Source organism: Vanellus vanellus (genome assembly GCF_965231255.1).
Source record: "Vanellus vanellus genome assembly, chromosome: 6".
NCBI lineage: Eukaryota > Metazoa > Chordata > Aves > Charadriiformes > Charadriidae > Vanellus > Vanellus vanellus.
In genome coordinates, this window is record NC_138911.1 from 1,705,594 (window position 1) to 1,728,260 (window position 22,667).

General features: G+C 61.3%; 2 protein-coding genes across 2 annotated transcripts; one reads left to right on the top strand and one right to left on the bottom strand.

Moving 5' to 3' along the window:
• Nucleotides 1-2,644: 2,644 nt before the first annotated feature.
• Nucleotides 2,645-9,135, top strand: VWCE (von Willebrand factor C and EGF domains). The gene is made up of 20 exons (XM_082485029.1): nucleotides 2,645-2,907; nucleotides 3,549-3,643; nucleotides 3,751-3,840; nucleotides 4,068-4,196; nucleotides 4,290-4,406; nucleotides 4,495-4,611; nucleotides 4,826-4,954; nucleotides 5,048-5,373; nucleotides 5,726-5,819; nucleotides 5,892-5,974; nucleotides 6,135-6,222; nucleotides 6,352-6,437; nucleotides 6,614-6,731; nucleotides 7,185-7,270; nucleotides 7,463-7,559; nucleotides 7,758-7,840; nucleotides 8,045-8,135; nucleotides 8,223-8,305; nucleotides 8,434-8,524; nucleotides 8,687-9,135. The coding sequence occupies exons 1-20, from the start codon at nucleotides 2,798-2,800 to the stop codon at nucleotides 9,070-9,072; spliced, it is 2,499 nt and encodes an 832-aa protein (XP_082341155.1). The 5' UTR covers nucleotides 2,645-2,797; the 3' UTR covers nucleotides 9,073-9,135.
• A 1,179-nt stretch (nucleotides 9,136-10,314) lies between these two features.
• LOC309673969 (pepsin A-like) lies at nucleotides 10,315-13,236 on the bottom strand (the record flags this gene model as incomplete). The annotated part of the gene is made up of 9 exons (XM_082485859.1): nucleotides 10,315-10,464; nucleotides 10,552-10,644; nucleotides 10,806-10,944; nucleotides 11,062-11,178; nucleotides 11,419-11,618; nucleotides 11,716-11,834; nucleotides 12,070-12,187; nucleotides 12,813-12,960; nucleotides 13,181-13,236. The coding sequence occupies 9 exons, from the start codon at nucleotides 13,234-13,236 to the stop codon at nucleotides 10,315-10,317; spliced, it is 1,140 nt and encodes a 379-aa protein (XP_082341985.1).
• Between the last annotated feature and the right edge of the window lie 9,431 nt (nucleotides 13,237-22,667).

Genomic DNA, 22,667 nt, shown 5'->3' on the forward strand with positions numbered 1-22,667 from the left:
TCCAGATGTATTTTTACGGCTTTTGGGTTTGGGTTTTTTGTTGTTTTTTTTTTTTTTGACTTCCAAGAAATTATAGTTTCGCCTCCTGGTTTGCACGTGCCCTGGTGCAAACGGCTCGGCGGTGGTGTTGCTGAGCGCCGCTGGTAGGGAGGCAGATCTTTTGCCGAATTTTTTGAGGAGACCTTGCCCCGTGTACGTCTCTTTGGAAGAAACGCATCTCCGCGGCGTTTCTCGGCAGCTTGTGGCCCCAGCTCGCGCGGAGGTGGGAGAGGAGACCGTGTTGTGATGCCGCAGCGCTTCCCACCCTCCCGGGACCGTCCCTGGCAGCGGCTGGTGTTAGCAGCAGAGCTCATGGCAGCCAAAGGCTCTTCTCCAGCAGCCGTGGCTTTGTCCTTGAGACCCTCAGGTCCGCTGCAGGAGTCAGCCCGTGTCCCTGCGGCGTCGGGGATTTTTCTCAGCCCCTCGTTGCCACGTGGTCCCGCTCTGGCTGCTCATTACCGCTGTTCTCGCTCCCTGCGACGGTGAGCTGAGCTGACGTTGGATGAGGCTGAGGGGCGCGGGGTCTCAGGCTGGTCCTCCTCAAGCGTCAATTAGCAGTAACGATGCCAAAATTCTTCTGGTGACTTGCAACTCGACGCCTGGGCTGCTGCTCCCCTGCAGGAGGGCTCGCGTTGAGGGTCCCTCTGGCTCCGCACCCCCATATCTGCCGAGGCGCCCTGCGGGAGCGCAGCGTGGGGAGCGATTCCCTCCCCGCTGGGCGGCGGTTCTCCGTGCATAGCGTACGGATTAATAATTATCCTCCCGTTCGCCCATTTGTCTATTTACCCTGTAAACTGTCCAAGCCAGGGGCTGCCCCGGCTCACTCCTGCCCTCACCTGTGGGTTACTACTGCCAAAATGCACATGAGGGTGGCAGAGGAGTCCCCGGCTGCCATCCTCCTCCTCCTCCTCCTCACGGAGCTCACAGCATCGGAGGTTATCCCGGGCTTCTCCGTGCCTCTGTGTCCGCTCTCCCCACCTGAGCCAGGCTGGATCTCTGTGTTAAGATCCCCCCCCCAGTCCCATCCTGGGTAGGTTTGGGTCAGCACAAGTTTCCCCCCCCCCCCTCCCAAATCCTTCGCTCCCTGCAGTGCAGCATCCTGAAAGCATCCTTGGGCTCCCGCTAACATCTCTTTAACTGTTGGGCAGTTTTTTCGAGGAGGTGGCAGGGAGAAGGCTATATTTGGACATGTCTTTGCCCGGAGAAGCTGTTTAGGACTGGGGGAAGCGGACTGTGACCCTTCGTAACGAGCCTGGACTGCGTGTTCGCGCCGGCTGCGAGTAGACAGGGGGTTTTATTAGCCCTGGGTGTTTGGGCTCCGCATTCCCCTGCCTGCAGAGCCGCTTGCTTCCTTGGCCCCTCACCAAAAATTGGGGTCCCAGCGGAGGACGCTTGGCTCTGCACAGCTCCCGTACGCGCTATCCCTCCAGCAAAACTGGGGATGCTGGTGCCGAGGCCATGCTGGCAGCATCCCCTTTTTTTTATTATTATTTTGGGGGGGGGGGGGGTGCAAACAGCTTCCTGCGGTTGGGTTAGAAACGCTGCCGGCCAGGGCAAGGGCCGGCTATTTATCCCGTGCCACTGGCCACGCTCCAGCCGTGTTCAACGCAGCCGCTTCCCCGGGCTGGTAGCCGATGGCCGGGACTGGCGTGACCTCCCCCCAAAGGCAGAAGTTTCCTCGGTGGCTCCTGAGGGTCCTACACCCGTAGAACCGGCGTGTAGCCCCCACCCAGCATCCCGTAACTCTCAATTTCTAAGCGTTTAGGGGGCGATGCTGCAGGGGAAGGCTTGTGCCCAGTGCTGGGTGACCCCAACCTTTGGGTAGGGGTGTAATTTTGGGGGGGGGGGGGGGGGGGGGGAATCCACACCGGGTGGGGAGATGAAGGTGACGGGTCGGTCCCTCTGCGGTGACGCTGCAGGTATTGACCTCAGCTCTGCGCTCACCGGGAGGGGGGTCGGTAGCGCCAGCCCTTTGCTCCCTGGTATCAATCATTTACCTGCCTGCGACCTTCGCTTCAGCCCCCCGGCCCCGAGAAGGGGTTGAGGGGTCGGGGAGGGGAGTTTGGTTGGAGTGGGGTATCCCCCACCATCCCGCGCCCCTCTCTCCCCGCCGGGTGCACCCCACCGTCCCCGGCTCCACTTTGGCCCCTTTATCTGCTGCGTTCTCCTCTTTGGTGGGTCCCCGTGCAGGACTGGGAAAGCGGCCCAGTGCCGCCAGGAGGAGGAGGAGGAGGAGGAGGAGGAGGAGGGGTGGGGAGAGGCCATGCCGGAGCTTTGCCAGATGTGGGAAAGGAGAGGAGAAGGAGGGGGGGGTGTGGGGTGTGTGGGGGGGGGGAACGACGACGACACACGCTTTCGCTGCTGCTTCCCGCCGCGTTGGGGACCCCTTCTCCTACAGCCGCCACGCTCGTGGCTGGGATGGAGCCGCCAAGCCGGCCAGCCTTGGGGCGAGCATCCTTGGGGCCAAACGCATCCCTCCTCCCCCCCCCCCCCATACCGGCGTGGGTGGAGAGTTGGGTGCCGATGGTTTTTTTTTTTATTATTTTTTTTTTTTTTTTTTTTTTTTTTATATTCTCCCCCCCCCCCTCCCCTCTTCCCTGCTCTCGCCTCCCTCCACCCCCCGCATTGTTCCCGGCCCTGGCGGGCGGGAGGAGGAGCAGGGCCAAGGGCCAACATGCGGTAGGCGCCCCGTGCCGCCGAGGCAGGCAGGAAGGAAGGCAGGCGTCGGGGAGCGTGCCGCCGGCCGGAGCCGCCTGTCATGTTGGTCGAACTACTCTTCCAGGCTGCCTGTGTGTCCCTGTTCCTCCCGGGCGGCCACGGCAGGGTGTACCCCGGGAGGAAGAAGCCGGCCAGCTTTGCCGTGGAGAGGTAGCCGGGTTCCCCCCCCTCTTTTTGGTTTGTTTTTTCTCCTCCTTCTCCTTCTCCCCAGCTACACCTGGGGACGGCGGCGTTGCCGCGCCGAGCTCCCGCCATCCGCCCTCTCGGCTGCCTTCGGGGCTCCCGGTCGTGCTTTCCATCCCGGCCGGAGGGGCTGGCATCCCACGCGTCCCTCCCTCTGCCCCGGGGTGGCCGGGACCAGGACCAGGACCAGGACCAGGAGAGCGTGAACCTTGCGGGGATCCTGCTCCCCGCATCCCTGTCCTGCTCCCCGCATCCCTGTCCTGCTCCCCGTGTCCTGCCGGGGGACGTTTCTCCCCTGTCGCCACCCTGTGCCGGGGTGTTTGGGAGAGCTGGGACATGGTCCTCTCCCCCTGTCCCACCTTGTTTTGGGGTCACACTGCACCCCGGTTCGCCCCGTGCCTGCCTGCCTCCCCCTGGAGCCATGCCGTGCTCTGCCACCTGGGATGGGGTGGCCGTGGGCACGTCGTGACCGCTCCTGTGTGTCCCCATGTCCCGGTGATCCCGGGGCAGAGGGGTCCCCGCCGGTCGGAGGAGCGACCCCAGGACCTTTGCTCTTCTGTCCTGGGGGCTCGGGGCAGGGTGGCCTCATCCTCTCGTCGGTCGCGCAGGCGCCGCGTGGGGCCCCACGTCTGCTTCTCGGGCTTCGGCAGCGGATGTTGCCCCGGGTGGATGCTGTCCCCGGGCAGCGGGCAGTGCACCCTGCGTGAGTAGAGGTTCTGGGGGCGCAGGGACGGACGGACGGACGGGCCGGGGGAGGGGGGGGAGGGTGTCCCTGCTCTCCTGACGGCCGCCTGTCCCCATTCCCTGCAGCGCTCTGCTCCTTCGGCTGCGGCGGCGGTTTGTGCATCGCTCCCAACCTCTGCTCGTGCCCGGATGGAGAGCAGGGCATCACTTGTCCAGGTACCCACCCCCGCTCCCGGTCACGCCGAAATTTGGGACGCCCCGGGTTTTCCTGGCAGGGCGCGTCGCTCCTTGTCACCTCACCCCCGGCGCGGTCCCCATCCCTGGCGGGGGTAGGGGTGCTCCCGTGGCGGGGCGCAGTCCCCGGGGGATCCGGGCAGGGGGTGCCGCCGGGGTGGGCGCCGGGGTGGCATGGGTGCCCTGCGGTCCCCCTGCCCGTGTTTCAGAGCCGCCGGGGACGTGCGGGGAGTACGGCTGCGACCTCTCCTGTAACCACGGCGGCTGCCAAGAAGTGGCCCGCGTTTGCCCCCTGGGCTTCTCCATGGTGGAGACGGCCAACGGCATCCGCTGCACCGGTGAGGCGGGATGGGGAGGTGCCGGTGGGACGCATCGGGGGTCGCGGCGGCGGTGGTCGCCCGTCTCCATCTCTCCCCCCTCGCCCCCCCCAGACATCGACGAGTGCCTGAGCGCTGCCTGCGAAGGTCTCTGCGTCAACACCGAGGGCGGCTTCGTCTGCGAGTGCGGCCCCGGCATGCAGCTCTCCGCCGATCGCCACAGCTGCCAGGGTGCGGGGCGCCGGGGCCGCATGGCGGGGGCACGCGGGGGGGGTCAGCCAGGGCTGCCGACCCTCAGTCTCTGCCCCCCCCCCCGCAGATACGGACGAGTGCTTGGCCACCCCGTGCCAGCACCGCTGCAAGAACAGCATCGGCAGTTACCGCTGCTCCTGCCGGCCCGGCTACCACCTCCACGGGAACCGGCACTCCTGCGTGGGTGAGCGCCGCGTCCCGGCCCCCCTCGTCCCTCTCCATGCCGTGAAGCCCAGGGGACGGAGGTGGCCGTTGAGCCCGTCAGCACAGGGTGCTGCCACCTTGCCCTCATCCTCGCGTGGGCTGCGCTGGAGGGGATGTCTCGGTGCACCCCGGAGCCGTTTCCCGGGGTGCGGCACCTCCTGCCCCAGGCACCAACGTGTCCCCGTGTCCCCCAGATGTCAACGAGTGCCGGCGGCCGGGAGAGCGCCGAGCGTGCCAGCACGCCTGCCACAACACGCCGGGCAGCTACCTCTGCTCCTGCCGCCCCGGGTACCGGCTCAGCGGTGACAGGGTCTCCTGCGAAGGTATCCGGTTCCTTCTCCGGGAGCGGAGCGGGACACCTCCGGCTCCCCGCCTGCCCCAAGTGACATCTTTTCCTTCTTTTCCTTCCTTTCCAGGCTACCCCAAATCCATCCTGGCCCCGTCACCCATCCTGCAGTCCCTGCAGCATCCCCCCACCCTCGTCCTGCTCCCTCCCGGCTCTGGGGGACCCCTCTTGGTCCCCAGGGGCTCCCCCTCCCCCCACCTCCCTGCTGCAGCTCCCGGTACCCAACTCCCTTCCTCCTCTCCCGCCTCAATGTCCCTGGCCACCGAGCCGTCCCCGCGGATAGCGGGACCCCCTGGTACCTCCACTCCATCGGCCTCTCACTGCTGGTACCGGGGGGCCCCCCGGGAGCCCGGTGCTCGCTGGACGGAACCGGGATGCCGGAGCTGTGCCTGCCAGGTAAGCCCTCCTGCATCCCATCCCATCGCATCCCATCCCATCGCATCCCATCGCATCCCATCCCATCGCATCCCATCCCATCCCATCGCATCCCATCGCATCCCATCGCATCCCATCGCATCCCATCCCATCGCATCCCATCGCATCCCATCGCATCCCATCGCATCCCATCGCATCCCATCGCATCCCATCGCATCCCATCGCATCCCATCGCATCCCATCGCATCCCATCGCATCGCATCGCATCGCATCCCATCCCATCCCATCCCATCCCATCCCATCGCATCCCATCGCATCCCATCCCCACCGTACCAGCCTGACGTGGGGCTGAGCCGGCGTATGCCCTTTGCAGGGGGGACGAGTGCTGTGCGAGGCTGTGAGCTGCTCCGTGAGCTGCTCCCACCCGCTGCCCGCCCCAGCCGGGGGCTGCTGCCCCAGCTGCGCAGGTGAGCCCCGGTTCCCCTTCCAGCCCCGCTCTCCCCCTCGGTCCCCCCACTCTGACCCACCTGCCTTGGTAGGCTGCCTGCACGAGGGGGTGGCCCGGGCCGAGGGTGACGTCTTCACCCCATCCGATGGGAACTGCACCGTCTGCGTCTGCCTGGTGAGCCCGCACCACCCCGGGGTGGGATGGGAGCATCCCCCCGCATCCCCGCTCAGCCTAGGGGTGATGGAGAGGGATGCGCTGGGGTGGATGGTACCCCCCCCGACACACATCCCATCACCGTCCCCACCGTGTCACAGCCCCACGGTCTCCTCCACAGGCTGGTAACATCTCCTGCATCTCCCCCGAGTGCCCCCCGGGCTCCTGCCCCAGCGCCTCACCATCCGACTGCTGCTCCTGCCAGCCAGGTGGGTCCCCCGGGACCCCCAGCCCCGGGGGTGGGGGGACCCCAGGGTTCTCCCGGGGTGGGGGTTCAGCAGGAGCCGTGCTTCGCTCCCCGACCCCAGTCCCGGCCCCGCTGCTTCTCTCCTCCCCAGCAAAGTGCAGTTTTCGGGGCCGCACGTACGCGCACGGCGCCCGGTTCAGCCTGGACGGGGACGACTGCACCACCTGCGTCTGCCGGGTAGGTCCTGGGTGGGGGGGGGGTTGGGGGTGTCCCCAGGGATGCTCCAGGGTTTCCCCGCACCATCCCGCTGTGGGGGATCCAGCCTTTGCTCGGGGCTGAGGCAGGATGGGTGGATGCGGGGCCGGGGCCGGCTGCGGGGCCAGCGGGGTGACATGTCCCCCCCGTGTCCCCAGGGCGGCGAGGTGGAGTGCTCCTTCGCCCCCTGCCCGGTGCTGGACTGTCCGCAGCACCAGCGGCATCTGGGTCCCGGGCAGTGCTGCTTCACCTGCCGGGACCCCCCGGCCCCCGCCGGTGAGCCCACGCTGCGGGGGGCAACTGGGGATGGGCAGGGCAGGATTGGGGGGGGGACAGCTGGGGGACAGCGAGGGGAGGATGCAGGGGACATCTGGGGATGGGCAAGGGTGGGATGTGGGGGACACTTAGGGATGGGGAGGGCGGGAGGTGGGGAATACTCTGGTACAGGGAGGGTGGGAGGTATGGGACAGCTGGGGACAACAAGGGGATGTTGGGGACACCCGGGGATGGGGAGGGCAGGGGAAAGTCGGGAGGGGGGGGGGGGATGGATGTGGGGGTGCACGGGGACCGGCAGGGTGTTTGTGGGGCTGCACAGCCACGGGGTTTGGAGGTGGGGAGCGGGCAGGGGATGGAAACACGGCTCCAGCCGTGCCCGCACACGCCTGAGCGTGCATCAGGAGCGTGATGGGCCGGGGGGTGCCCGCGTCCCCTTGTCCCCCCCCACCCCAGGTTGCTTCGTGGATGACAACGGGGTGGAGTTTCCCATCGGACAGATCTGGTCTCCGGGCGATCCCTGTGAGTTATGCATCTGCCAGGTGAATGAGAACCTGCTCTGCTTCACCCCTCCTACCTGCCCCTGCCCCGGCGCACGGCTCCTCTCCCCCTCCTGCCCTCGGGATGCCATGCTGCTCGTGGCCGGGGTCCCCGGCAGCTCCCCGCCTTCGTGGGCTTTAAACCCCGTGGTTTGGGGCAGCCCGAGGTCTCTGTCAAGTGCTTCTCCCCTGCAGGCAGACGGTTCGGTGAGCTGCAAGCGGACGGACTGCGTGGAGACCTGTCCTTACCCCATCCGCATCCCCGGGCAGTGCTGCCCCGACTGCTCGGCAGGTGATGGATGCTGGCTCCCCTCCATCCCCCCCTCCATCCCCCCCTCCATCCCCCCCTCCATCCCCCCCCCCATCTCCCCCCCCATCCCCCCCTCCATCCCCCCCTCCATCCCCTCCCCACAGCCCCGGGACGCAGAGGGGTCCCCGGCAGGTCCCCGATTCACCTGGGGACCACAAATGCCCCTCTCCCTCCCCACAGGCTGCACCTACATGGGAAGGATCTTCTACAACAATGAGACCTTCCCCTCCGTCCTGGACCCCTGTCTCAGCTGCATCTGCCTGGTGAGGGCTGCGCCGGGGACCACCGGATGGTTTTTTGGCTCCTGCCCCATGGGCTGACCCCTAGTTTTTGCCTCCGTCACAGGAAAAAGTTCCTGGGCGTTTCGGGGCTGTGTCCCCCGTCCCCCCCCCCCTTTTCTTTTTCCCCAGCCCACCCCGGCGGGCGCTAACACCCGCTCCTCGCACGTCTCTCCCCGTCTCTCGCAGCTGGGCTCGGTGGCCTGCTCGCCCGTGGACTGTGCCATCTTCTGCACTTACCCCTTCCACCCCGAGGGCGAGTGCTGCCCCGTCTGTAACGGTAAGAGCCGGGGCTCGGCGGGGGGGAGCAGGGCACCCCGTCCCCATCATCCCGTGACCCCCCCCACCACCACCACGCTCCCCGCAGACTGCAACTACCAGGGTAGGAAGGTGGGGAACGGCCAAACCTTCACCCCCGAGGGACAGCCGTGCACCCGCTGTACCTGCCAGGTGAGCGGGGCGCCGGTGCCCATGCCCGTGGGGTGCCCGTGCCCACCGGCTGCCCGTCCCGGCGGCAGAGGGGACCGGGGAAGGGATACCGGGGATGGCTGAGCCCCACTTTCGCCCCTCGCTGCCAGCTCGGGGAGGTGAGCTGCGAGAAGCGGCTGTGTCCCCCCTCCTGCGCCGAGCCCGCCGCGCTGCCCGCCGCCTGCTGCCCGCCCTGCCAAGGTAACGGGGATACCGGTGGCACCGTCTGGCTTCGGCACCCGCTGCCCTGTGGGACACGGCCATGCCGCGGCACCCCGGGGCGGTTGGGTGCCCCCCGCACAGGCTGGAGGGGGGGTGTCCCGGGAGGGAGGTGGGTGCTAACCAAAAGCATCTCTCCGTTAGCCACAGAGGTCCGGCTCCCGCTGCAGAGCAGCGATCCGTATCCGTCCCCATCCCACGAGGACTCACCCACTGGTACCCCACATCCCAACCCCCCAGCGTCGACCCGCTCCCCCCGCCACCGCCTGGCGCAGCTCCTGTTCCTCAACACAGCCCCCCTCAACCCCTCTCCGGGGGCTGGGGAGCCCCCTCCCACCACGCTGAGCCCCACTGGGTACCCATCGACAGCCGGTCTGTCCCCCGACACCCCCTCTGAGGCCACGGCCCCCCCAACTCCCACAGGCAGCCCCAGCTCGAGCCCCTGGGCTCAGGGACCCCCCGGGGACGCGGACCCCTCTGCAGTGCCACCGGCCAGCGGGGAGAGCCCTGGTGGGCAGGCGGCTCCCTAGGGATGGACGGATGGACGGAGGATGAAGAAGGAGAGAGGAGGAAGGGGTCTTGGCAGGACCAGCAGGTCTGGCCCACCAAGTCCTCGGGGAGGGGGGGGTATGGGGTGGGTGGGTGGCTGGGGAGGGGGGGGTGCCGAGCAGACAGGGTGGGCAACAGCATCCCCGGTCCCGCGGGTGCCTCTCTCTCTCTCGGGTCCCCATCTACCCCCGGGTCCCCCAGACCCTCACTGCCCCACCGAGGCAGGACTGTGGGGCTGGACCAGCCCCCCCTTTTTTGCCCCCCCACCCCCCCGCACCTCTCCAGCTCTCTGGGCACAGGATGGGGGACTGGGAGATGCTCCTGGCTGGGCTGGGGTGTCCCGTGCCAGCCCCCCAACCGCGGCACGTACCCCCCCCCCGCCCCGCAGTGGGTGCTGCCCCCGGCTAGTGGCGTGGGGAGGGGGGCGAGCTGCCCTCCCCGCCACCAATAAAGTCACCCTGGTATTTATACCCCGTCCCCCTGCTCCTGCTTGCTCCCCTTGGCATGCTGAACCCGGCCGTGGGGCTTTCCCTCGTGGGAAGGGGGGCTTTGGGGTGAGTTGCCCCACCCCCCCGGGATGAAGAGGGCGGTGCTGGAAGTGTTTGTCCCCCCACTGAGCGGGGTTTGGGGACAGCAGGGACGTGTGCCAGTGGAAGGAGCGCAGCTGCGGACTTCATCGCGGCTGGATGGGGTCTCTGTGGGCTGAGCCTGGGGGGGCAGGGAGGGGGGGGGAGAGGGGTTTCTGGGGGCCGGCACCAGATTTTGGCTGCTCCTGGTGGAGAATTTCCAGGGGCTTGACCTGAGCGAAGCGTCCAATCCTGGGAAGTGCTTGCGAGGTGCTGAGTCCCCGCGAAGAGGCTCCCAGAGCACGGCTCTGCCCAGGGAGGCGGTGAAAAGACAGGTCCGTGGCTCCCGAGGGCATCCTGGGGGGGTTATCCAGGAAGTGTCCAGCAAGGAGAGATGGTGGTTAGCGGCACAAAGCACCTCCAGCACCAGGATGGGACCCAGCACCGTGGCAGGCACTGTCCCCCGTGGCGGCCGAGTCAGCCCTTCCCCGAGAAACGTGGCACAAGAGGGCTTCTCCACAGTTTTATTGTGCTCGGTGGCCGCGGCTGGAGGGGACAGGAGCGCTGGGCAAGGGCCAGCCCTGCCAGCCACTGGGTTGGGGACACCAGGGCAAGCGGGGTGCGCTGCCCGTCCCCGTCCCCAGCGCGGTGACGCACTCAGGGCAGCCGGGACAGCCCCACCATGTTGTTGGCCCTGTTGAAGATCACGTAGTACTCGCGGATGAAGACATCCCCGAGGATCCAGAGCTCGCCCGACTCGGTGGGGACGTCCATGCCTTGAAAGCCGAGGGTGCAGTACCCGTTGCTCTGCAGCGAGGACACGGTGGACGGTGGTTACCACCTGCTGGACACCTCCCCGTGTCCCTCCAGTCCCCTCCCCAGTGGGATGCTCACCTCCATCACGTAGGCGCTGGGAGACACGGGGAAGGCTTTGCCGTTGATGTGGAAGACGACGCTGGGCAGTCTGCTGGCCTCCTTGCAGCTGATCTAGGGGGGGGACAGCAGCAGGTGGGGGTCAGCAGCCACCCCAAGAGGGACCACATACTCCGGGGAGCGATGGGGACCAGTGCGCCATGGAGCAGCCCCAGGATCCAGCCGGGCACCCCTGCAGAGCCCCAAAGCCCCTACGTGGTCCCCTGGGGCCTCACCTCACCGCTGGAGCTGGCACCGAGGATGCTCAGGATGACTCTGAGGACTCTGTCGGGCACGGCCAGCAGCGAGGTGCCCGTGTCCACGATGGCCTGGCAGCCGAAGGCACAGGCAATGCCCTCCCCACCGATGGAGACGCTAGGGAGAGGGATGCGCGGTGAGCCTCCCAAGCGTGGGACGTGGGGCTGCACCTCCCAAAATACTGGCTGGGGGACAAAGGGGAGCCCCCGAGCCTGGGGGCTGTGCCGGGACTACCTGTCCATGGTGATCTGCCAGTAGGTTTCGGCAGAGAGGGGGATCCACGTGATGCCGTTGGTGGTGTAGAAGGGATCAATGGCGCCGAAGAGGACAAAGCTGCCGCTCTGCCCGTCCCTGCAAGAGCAGAGCCATCAGGTGGGGGTCCCACCCCACCACCCTTCTGGCAGTGCCACCGCCGAGGGGGGCTTTGCTGCCATCCTCCTCCACCGGTGCTGATGCCAGCAGCGGTGAGCCATGTCCCCCAGGAGTCACGGGGCGTCACGCCACGGGGGAACGGTGCTGGAGCCAGCGCCGGCGGGAGGGAAACGGGAGAAAATCTTTGGTAAGAGCGGGGTGGCTCCAGCCAGGGCTTACTTGCTCAGGTAGACGGAGAAGAGGTCCTTGGCCACGAGGCCTTGTGTCATCATGTTGTCGAAGACGGGGGTGGCTCCGGAAGAGGCGATGCTGGGGAAAGCCAGCCCCAGGATGCCATCGAAGGGGGTGTAGTAGAAGAAAGCGCCAGGCTCGGTCTCAGCCAGCCCAAAGATCTGATTGATGACCTTGATGTCCGCGACCTGGTCGGGGAGAGGAAGAGGGGGGTCGGTTTGGGTGGACAATGGCCGTGTGTCCCTGCTCCCATGGGATAGGGGGGGCTGGTGCGTCTCGGCTTACGGTGACGGTGTCGTAGCCCAGCACGCCGGACATGCTGCCAGTGCCGTAGGCGATGTAGAGGCTTTCGTTGGTGCTGATGAAGGTGGAGGAGTCTGCTGGGTTGAAGCGTTTGTGGTTGCCTGTGGGTACAGGAGGGAGACGGTCAAGGTCCATCCTGTCCCCAGGGACCAAGGATGCCTCTCCAGTGGCTCCCCCACCGCCTGATGTCCCTTGGGAGGGACAGGGCAGAGCCGTCCTCAGCTCCCAGCCCCTCTGGGGGCTTCAGGAGCCGGACAGGGCAGGGGGTTGGCCAAGCCCAGGGCTTCCCCTGCCTTCACCCCTCGCCCGGTGGCCGCGGGGCCGCCGGACACCTACTGCAGGCCAGGCTGGAGCAGTACACCGAGGGCACCCACAGGTTGGAGGAGCCGGTGTCAAAGACAACGGTGAACTCCTGGGCTGGGGTACCGATGGAGATGGTGCCGAAGTACTCATTCTGTCAAAGCGGGATGGGTAAGGGGTTAGTGGGATCGGTGAGGGGCTAGCAGGATGAGTGAGAGGCTAGCAGGATGGATAAGGGGTTAGCAGGATAGGTAAGGGGCTAGTGGGATGGGTAACAGGTTAGAGGAATGGGTAAGGGGCTAGTGGATCAGGTCAGGGGTTAGGCAGATGGGTAAGGGGCTAGCGGGTCAGGTCAGGGGTTACAGGGTCAGGTAAGGGACTAGTGTGACGGGTAAGGGGCTAGTGGGTCGGGTAGGGGGTTAGGAGGACAGGTAAGGGGCTAGGGAAAAGGCTAAGGGGTTAATGGGTCAGGTAAGGGGCTAGGAGGCTGGGTAAGGGACTAGTGGGTCAGATAAGGGGCTAGGAGGATGGGTAAGGGGCTAAGGGGCCAGATTAGGGGCTAGTGGGTGAGGCAAGGGGTTAGGAGGATGGGTAAGGGGCTAAGGAAAAGGACAAGGGGCTAATGGATGAGATAAGGGGTTGGGTGGATGGGAAAGGGGCTAGTGGGTCAGGCAAGGGGTTCGGAGGACAGGTAAGGGGCTAGTGGGTCGGGTAAGGGGCTAGGAGGACGGATAAGGGGGCAGCAGCCAGTGCCAGCCCCTCTGCCCCGCCATGCTCACGTCCAGGTAGTTCTGCAGGGGCTCGGCGGAGACGCGGGTGGGGAAGTACTTGGCGGCCAGGTTGTAGGGGTGCTGCTTCAGGTAGGTCTCCAGCAAGCCCCGCTCCAGCAGCGTCTGCCGCAAGGACTTCACCTTCCTCAGCGGGACCCTGGGTGCAGGGGAGAACAATCCATCACCGGGAGGTGGCCACGAAGCGCCCCGGGAGGGCGGCGGGTCCTCCCCGCCACGAGCTCGCCTCGGTGGTGATGGCCGAGGGAGGGCTGTAGGTTGTGACCACCCCATCCCTGCTGGGACCCTGCTCGCCTCCCCCAGCGTGGGTCCTCAGGACCATGGTGGCTGCGTGGGCACCCCAAAACCCCGGTGCTCACCTGTAGACAAGTCCCTGGGCCAGGGCCACCGAGACGAGGAGCAGGAGCAGCTTCATGGTGTCTGCTACCAGCCAGCGACCGAGGCGAAGAGACACACCACGTATGCCACCAGCTCCAGCCCGGCTCCTTATATCCCGGCCACGCTTGTTTGGCCGGCGTCCCCCCCGCGATAAGAAAGGTAAACGGCTCCGGGGGCAGTTATCACAACGTCCTTAAGGGTGACGAGGAGGGGGGGGGGAATGTCAAGTTGAGGGCTCTCCATCTTCACTGGTGTCCAACACGGTGGTCGGGGCGCAGGGATGCTCGCGGCAGGCTGAGGCTGGGAGAGAAGCACCCACCAGTTACTCTGCTACTCCCGAGGGGGAGGCACTGGGAGATTGGGGGTGGGGGTGGGGACATGGGGCTGGTGATGGCCGTTTCTGGGTATTTCCCCCTCCATCTGACCACCCGGGCATTACGCAAGCTGACAACACTGCCATGGCGGAGGAACCGCAGCATAAATCACGTACCGTAAGATAAAAGCGCTTATTTTCCAGTTGTCTTGGGGTGGGGGGGCGCAGCCGGGGATGACATTTTTCCCATCCCCAGGGTAACTGTGTTACCAAGGGTCCTGGAGCCGCTCCGGACCATCCCTGCCCCACTGCGAAGGTCAGAGTTTTTATCTGGAGAGGTTTATCAGGGTAGAGCTGGCGTGGAGATGTGGAACTGACATGGGAGCACCGGTCCTGTGGGGTCCCCCTGTCCCCCCGTGTCCCCTCCCAACCTGGGGGTTGCAGCCTCATGTCCCCTCCTGCAGCCACTGCCTGAGGGTGGTCCCTTGGGGGGAGCTGGGGACAGCTGGTGGCCCCCTTGCCGCTACCCATGGGTGGCAGCTGACCCATGGCTTCATCACGCACGTGGGCTGTGGGTGGCCGTAATCCTGTGGTGGACATGGGGGTCTGCACCACGAGGGGCTCCACCAGTGCCAGGGGCTTGGTAACGATGCTGGGACGAATTTGTTTTATCGTGCCCCGACATCCAATGGGCAAACGCAGTTGTTCTTCACCGGCTTTATGCGTTACAGATGGCAGCTCCTGTTAGCTCACACGACGTCTCGCTGGCCGCCTGCCCCGGGGCTCTGGGCTTGGAGGGTGGAAGCCCACATCCTCCACTGTGGCTGAGCCGAGCTGCCGGGGTCAGCCTGGGCAGAGCGTGGTGGAGGAGCTGTGCTGCTGGGGTCTGGCTTGGAATCACAGAAGGGTTTGGGTTGGAAGGGACCTTGAAGATCATCATCTGTTCCACCCCCCCGTGCCATCCTCAGGGACACCTCCCCCCAGCCCAGGTTGCTCCCAGCCCTGTCCAACCTGGCCTTGAACACCTCCAGGGATGGGGCAGCCACAGCTTCTTGGGGCAACCTGGGCCAGGGGGTCACTGCCCTCACAGTGAAAAATTTCCTCCTAATATTCATCTCAATCTCCCCTCTTCCAGTTTAAAACCATTCCCCCTCGTCCTATCACCCCATGCCCTTGTAAAAAGTCCCTCCCCAGCTCTCCTGGAGCCTCTTTAGGCACTGAAAGGGGCTCTGAGGTCTTCCCGGAGCCTTCTCTTCTCCAGGCTGAACCCCCCCAACTCTCCCAGCCTGTCCTCCCAGCATCTTCGTGGCCTCCTCTGGCCCTGCTCCAACAAGTCCATGTCCTGATGTTGGGGCTTCCTCCACCTCCATCTGCCCCAGGGCTACCTGCGGAACTGGGACCAGCTGAGGGGGTGAAACTGGGACCAGCTGGGAGAAAGACCAGCTCAGGATGCCGCTGGTTGAACAATGCCAAGGTCGCCCGCGCTGGGCTGCGTCAGAGGCGCCCGGTGCTGGACCAGGCGTCCCAGCCTCCCTCGCAGCAGCACCACGTGTGTGAGATGTGGCTGCTGGCACGGTCACCTTGTCCGCTGCTTGGAGGAAAACAAAGCCAGAAGCTGCACCAACGAGCTGGGGACCAGCCTGCCCAGAGGCACCGTACGGGCTGGAACTGGCTTTCCTCCCTCGGTACCAGTTTCACTCCAGCTCTGAATAACAAAAGAATTGAGGATAGATGCTAAATCACACCGGGGGAATGAAATGAGTAAGAACCTGGTAGGATCTGATGGGCGATGTTGAGGGAAAAGGGATGAAACACCCAATTCTCCCTGAGGGAAAAAGGAAGATGGGATGTTTTCATGTTTGGGGGCGGGGGTCTGGAAAGGAGAAGGTCTTGGCTGACCCCCAAAATGGAAAGTCTGGACCCGGCAGGAGGCCGCGGCCTGAAAACCCCGCGGGGAGCCTTGGCACCGTGTTCCCCACCGGCCTCGGGAGCCAGCCTGTGCCTGCAGGTAGCTGTAAACTACAGAGAAAAATCAGGAAATTGGACAACGGCAGCATCTCCTCCACGCTTCACTCCCCCGGCCCCCGTGCAAGGCAGCGGCGCGTTTCGGTGAACACGAGCTCAGACGAGACGCGGCCCTAACGAAGGGGCTGGTTGGCTGCAAACACGTCCTCGCTGCGCTACACACAGAAAATGTTTAAATTGTAGAAGGTTACGGGAGCGGAGCACCGGAGGATGCGTCCCTCGGCGGGGGAGCTGCGGTAGCGCTGCGCTGGGGCTGCTCCGAAGGGCCTCTTCGATCGCATTTCTGTCCTCTGCCGCACCGGGTGTCTGCGCGCAGGGATGAAGACGGGTCCCACCAGGCAAAGCTGCTTCTTCCACAGCACATGGGGGGTTTCACCGCAGGGTGATTTACTCCAGCTGCTGCAGATATTAGGAAGAGCTGCTGCCAATCCCGTTTGTAGATAACGGAGATGCAAAACTGGAGCTTACTGGTTTGCCTGTGCTGGGAGACCTTTACGAGCTTCCTTGTGCCTCGGTGCTGGTGGAAGGCAGAGGTTGTGCTCTTGTAGAGATCAGCCTGTTGATGGCAGTGCTCATGGGGTGGTTTGGAGAGCTCCCACCTTCCCATCCGTTCACCCTCCAAGGGTTGAGGCTCGGGGCTTCCACTGGGGAGGCTGCTCAGGAGCTGCTGGGCTTGGCACATGTTCCATGCTGGGGCAGGTAATGCCGTAGGTGGTCTGCAGGAGCTGGTGTGGGCTGCAGGAGGTGGTGGCTGGAGATCCACCAAATCATAGAAGGGTTTAGGTTGGAAGGGACCTTGAAGATCATCATGTGTTCCACTCCCCTGCCATCCTCAGGGACACCTCCCCAAAGCCCAGGGGGAGCCCCGTCCAACCTGGCCTTGAACACCTCCAGGGATGGGGCAGCCACAGCTTCTCGGGGCAACCTGCACCAGGGGCTCACCACCCTCAGAGTGGAAAATTTCCTCCTAATATTCATCTAAATCTCCCCTCTTCCAGTTTGAAGCCATTCCCCCTCATCCTATCACAACATGCCCTCGTAAAAAGTCCCTCCCCAGCTCTCCTGGAGCCCCTTTAGGGACTGGAAGGCCACAATAAGGTCTCCCCAGAGCCTTCTGTCCCCCAGGCTGAACAACCCCAACTCTCTCGGCCTGTCAGAACTGGTAGCCATTGGCATGTGTTGGTGTGGCTCCCGCATGAGCCTGTGATGAAGAGGAAGGTCCTGCTGGAAGGTGGAAACAGTCCTTGGTCCAGCACTGCAGTGGGGAACGGGAGGTAACTGATGGGCGCAAGCGAGGAGCGACGCGGTGGGGCAGCAGAGCGGTAAGTGCTCCCTCTCCTCGGGCAGTGATGGAGGTCCTGGTGATGCCGGGGTGGACTTTCCTCTATTTGTGGGAAAGGTGTTAGCTGGGACATCCGTTGAGCAGAACACACCTGCGCAGGGTGGGGCGATGTGGGGGCGAGCTGCCTCCATGGTGTCCCTCCATACCGATGCTCATCCTGCGCTGATTTTGGACATTTGGACAGAACTTGAACCTCTCTGGTCACAGAATGGAGGGGGTAACCTGTGCTCTCGTGGCAGTCCTCTTTCTGGGCAAAGAGGATGGTTGGGGTGAACGCTCTCCTTGTATTTAAAAAACAAACTGGAGAAGCCTCATGCTCAGGACCAGTGTTTTGGTGAAATTAACTTGTTTTGTAACGTTAGGGAAACATAACTGGTTTTAAAAAGGCACCTCCTGTGTTTCTGGGCTGATATACGGGCCTCTAGGTGAGCTGGCCTCTTCCCAACACCCAAACCGTATCCCAAATTTGGGGATTGTATCATGTCACGAAGACTCAAAGGAATTTTTCAGTCTTTTATTGCAGACCCCTTACTGCATGCAATTGTTACTGAAACCGAGCTCCAGGCGCAAAGTTGTAATCGCTGTCATTTTAATTTTTGGTTTTTCAATGGAGAGAAGTAATTTGTCAAATTATGGGAAGTTTGGGGATGAGCTCATTCTTCTATCAGTAGACCCCATCGTCAGAAGCCAATGAAAAACTGTGTGTATTCAGACAGGCATTGATTTTTTTTTTTTAATTTTTTTTTTTGGATGCCTCATTATACACAGAACGAAGAAGTTGTGGAATTTGGCAGCGGCAAAATCACAGAAGAAATATTTAACACCATTAGAGTCAAGAACAAAAGAAACCGGGGAGGATGCCCTCCGGGAATGGCTCCGGAGATAGCGATGCTGGGAATGGCCAGGCTCAGGATGCCATCGAAGGGGATGCAGCGCAGAAAGGAGCCAGGTAGGGACGGTCCGGTTGCTCACTGGGAAGTTTCCAACCTTGGTAGAGAAATGGAGGGAACAAGACACACTGGATTCTGGAAAAAAAATCTACCCTTTGCTCGCAAAGGGAGCAGGGAACCCTGAGGAAACTCAAAACCGAGCTGCAAAGAGCTCAAAACACAACTCTGCCGCATCGCCGCCATGGCAGAGAAGGCGGCTGAGGGGAGGGCAGGGAGCAGGCAGTGCCTGCGGCGCACGGCGGGGCACTGGGTGCCCAGTTTGGGTGCCCGGGCCGGGTGGCAGAGGGTGGCTGTTCTGTTGTAGCTCCGCTTGGCGGCAGAGGGCACCAAACGATGCGGAGATCCCCGCCGAGTTCTCCAAAAGCAGATGAAGACCAGCTGGAGGGATGGATGCGGAGGCTTTTAGTTCTGGTTTGCCAGTTCCTCATGCAGCTGGGGCTGGGTCAGGATTCCTGCTCAATAAAATCCCCCAGGAGTTATAATTGTGTCCAGAAAAATGTAAGATTTCGACGTCTGAGTAAGGCTGGACTTGGCGCCCGGCGTGCAGAGGCTCTACCCGTGTTCACAGTGAGCTCGGGCTACGCAGAAGCATTAAAAGATTCGTACAGAGCAGTAAAATAAAGCACTCGGCAGCCGCAGAGGGGGGGGACAGCTGGTGTTTGAAGTTCTTGTGCAAAGGCAGAAGAGTCGGGTGGTGACCATGACCTCCCCCTGCAGAGAAGCACTGAGGCGGCGCAGGACCACTGACAAGAACGTTTCATGCTTTGCTGCTTCCAGTGATGGGCAGCAATTCGTGCGTGAAGAGACAGTCCCTCTAAAGGTTACATGAGATAACACTTGGAGGTAACTCCTAGGATTCTCCGAGCAATCTAAGTCCCTATCAACAGGAGACGGGCACCTCCAAAGGCTGCCTTGGCTCGAAGATGGGCCCCGAGTGGCAAATAAATAAATGCCTGTCAGGAACGCCATGGCCGCGAGGTCGGGAGACCGTTGCAAATTATACGCTCAATGCCGATGCCAGGTGCCTGAAAGTCTCAATGGGAACCGTACGAGATTAGGCAACACCACTTCTGTGGCTCACCCCGTGGGGCAAAGAGGACTGTATACGAATTTTCAGGCTTTCTGTACGGCAAAGGACTTTGCTGACTAAGCTCAGGAACAACTTTATCCAACTTTATCTGCGCAGGCTTGAAAAGCTCAGCCTGGAAAAAAAAAAATCACCTTATTGAGATATACTTTATCTTAGTAACTGCAGATTAAGGAAGTAAACTTGTTTTCCAGTCCCTGGTCCCGGATTTTTCTCTGTCCCTCCCATAAAGCATTATCGTACGTCGCACGCTTGCTTTATCAGAACTGTCAGATGAAAGGCACAAAGGCAGAGAGAGGTCTGGTTTGAGGCTCCTGAGGTGTCAAACTCCTAAGATTTGATGTAAGAATGTTTGATTTCAGTTATGAAGGAAGCCCCCAGAGATGTAGGCTGATCCTCGCCGAGCCGGCGGTGGGTGGACTTCTGCTGGGGTAGGACTTGGGGGCGGTCAGGCCAAGCTCTCTCCACGGGCTGATCTCGGACGGTGACTTAACACCTTCGGTGACCTCGGTCTGTGGTTGCTAAATCAGTGAACGTTATTCTCTGACCCGGTTGCCTAGATAGCGGCTGGACCACGTAGACCTCAAAGCTTCCTGGTTGTACAAGGGCAAGCGCAGAAAGGGAACTGGTTTGCTTGCGGCTTGCTTGCGAGAGAGGCGGCGAGCAGACAGACGGCCAGCAGTATGTCTGGGACACGGCGCTGAGAAGAACGGAGAGAAACGGTGCTTTCTGGTAAACCCCCGATTAAAAAAATGGGTCGGATTCTGAGAAAGGCCCTTATGTCATCTGAATCCTTTCCCATTGAGGAACACAGATAAGATTGTCTTGAAAACAAACAGCATCACATTAAAAGAAGAAAGAACAGCACTATCAATTCTTTTTTTTTTCCTTCTATCGGGAAACGCTCCAAATTTCATTTGACTCCCGGGCTCAGAAGGAACATTCAAGCAAAACCACAAATGAACTTGGCCAGATAATAAACAAAAGGTGAAATCCGACAAAGGATCGGGATTGCTGAGATCAATCCTTTTGCACAGGAGGGTTTTTTTTTAACCTTTCGCTAATTGTGTGTTAATTTGCTCTCTAGTCTTATGCTGCCACCCTCCACTTTGGAGCCCGCGGTGCTGCAAACAACATCAGCTGCGCTAATGAGGTCCTGCATTGATAGCAGACTCCGGAAAGTTTCCATTTCACTCCAAAACATTCTAGATTACAGTTTCATTTCCTCAAGGGAGTAACACTTCAAACTGACCTAAGCTGCTTCAGAAGGCGGCTCTGTAGCTGAACGCTCCTTACCAAAAACGTTTTACTCCTTTCCACCAGCCTTGTCCTAGGCCACGAGCGCTCCGGTGATGCAGAACGGCTCAGCTGGTGCACACGCTCGAAATTTGGTACTCGGTCTAATTTGGACATTTACCCATTTTCAGTCATTTTCACTCGTGGTGTGTATTGGGTATCAGCCTTTGTGCTTTGGAGTCTTTCACGTGATAAAGTAACTGTGTGAAGTATCATAATGACCAGATGAAACCATCTCTCATCCAAATTAAGGATGTTAGTAAACAGGTAACGGGCACATCCTTCAGTGCTAACCCGAAAAATACCCATCTATCACATTTTTGATTGCTAGGTAACACTTTTTCATTTAACTGGAAATTTTCTGTTTCTTCCTTTTCATTGCAAAGAACAAATTTGAACACAACTTAGTTTATTCTTTACTCAGTCCTTACGTTTTAATATAAATTCTTAATTAAACGCGCTCCAGCCCTTCCACGTCCGTGGAGACCGCTTTTCAAACAAGCCCTGAAAAATATCGATCTCCCTTTGGAAAGTCAAGTTCCCTTTCTCGCAATAACATTGGGTTTTGACCGGGTTATCAGCCAACGCTACGAACAAATTGTCCTTGGTTAAACCATAGGCTACCTATTAGGATTCATATGACTCGTATTTATTATACAACAGGCCTCACGTGGCGTGTGTCTCTGGCAGGGACGAGGTGCCTTTCCCAAGATATGTGCCCTGATTGCAGCACTTCTCCAACAGCTGGGTGACCTTGTCCAGCCTCCTGCAGTCTCCTTCACGTTCCTCTGCCCTCAGCACCTTGAGCCTGTCTCATCCGGCAACGCGGAGCTTTTCCCCATCCTAACGCAATCCTTAGCCCCACTAACGTCTGCGGGACTGTGGAAGTGCAGGTGGAAAAATGGAGGCTGGTGTCGTGTACAGGGTGATGGCATCACCGCTTCCTGTCTCCTGCTGCTCAGCAACTTTCCCGTTTCATGCCAGGAAGACCTAACGCAGGTATTCAAGAGGGATTTGCTTTTATCTCTTGGATCCGGCTTTGCCACCTGGTAAAAAAAGACGTTCTATGAATTTCTGGCACTTTGCTGAAGTCTGTACGTGCTGGTTTGGCACAGCGGTATCTCAGCCCATGGTAAGCGCTCTGTATGCATTATCTCACCTCCTCTGCTTCTCTGTCCTCTCTTCTCTTGCACTTCCATCAACTCTTATTCGCCATCTCCAGTTCTGCTACACCTTTACTGCCACTTACCTTGCCATGCTTGCTTTGCCTCCATCCCTTTACCCATCACGAAAGTTTAATTTAATTTTAATTTCTCACAGGGCTGGACTTACCAGGATTACAGCCAACAGAATCCCAAGTCACCCAGAACAACAGGCGTTTGAGTGCCCGTAACACCAGCTGCTACGCAGCATGAGACGGCCTGCGGAGAAAAACGTGGCTTTGCAGCAGCTCTACTTGTTCTTAGATCTCCGCAAAGCAGGACTGGCAGGAGGAGGCTGCCTGCGTGGGAGGCCCCAGCCACGAGGCACTGGTGAGGTCATGACAAGGCAGAAACTGCTTCAAATCTCACCGTAAATCCAACTCAAACCCGCTATGCCTGAATTTCAACCAGCTGCCTGCTCTGTAGGCGATGATAAGCTTTGTTGTAATGCCCTCTTTTTAACTCTTGTCATCATGATTAATCTCGCCTAATCTTTGTCTGGGGTTCTATGGCTTTCCGCTTTTCGGAACGAGCCGGCGAAGACAAAAGTGTCCACGCAGCAGCTGCTGCTCAGAGCTCACGTGGAGGCTTTGAATTGACGTACAGAAGAATGGCAGAGCTGCCCTCACTGCTCCAAACCTTGATAGCCCCGAGGGCTGGCGGGACGACTGGGGGAACACGTGCTCACACGGAGGAGCAGCTCCTGCTTTACCATCCCTGGGCTGACCGGGGTAGCTGGCAAATCTGTTACTCACAGTGCTCAAGCTCAGGCAACACTGCCAGCCATACCCAGGTATTTGCTCTGAAGAGTCACGACGTATCAATAACGCCAAATAATTTAGCAGACTGGCAACTCCTCCAGGAAAGCATAAAAGAAAAACTCAATTAGAGTCAATTATAAGGGAGGCAGCTGGGGGAAAAGTACCAGAGCGTAAGGGCAGGCCCTGTGTGACACGAACAGGTAGGATGCAAAGGCTCGAGCAGGCCATAGCTCGAGGAAAGCTACACCGGCAGGCAAAGAAGCGGTATTTATCTAAAAAGAATATTATATAGTTATAAAATGCCGCCTCTTTGCACAGACACCTGAAACACAGGCTGAAGCTGCAGCGCCCTCCTCCCGCCTCACCGCCACAAGATGGCGGCGGCGGGATGTACCACCCGCCTACTCCCCCCCCCCCCCCCCTCCGGCCTCGCAGTGGTACCGCCCACTTCCGCTCCCGCGCCGGAAGCCGGAAGTGCGCGGCAGAGGGAGG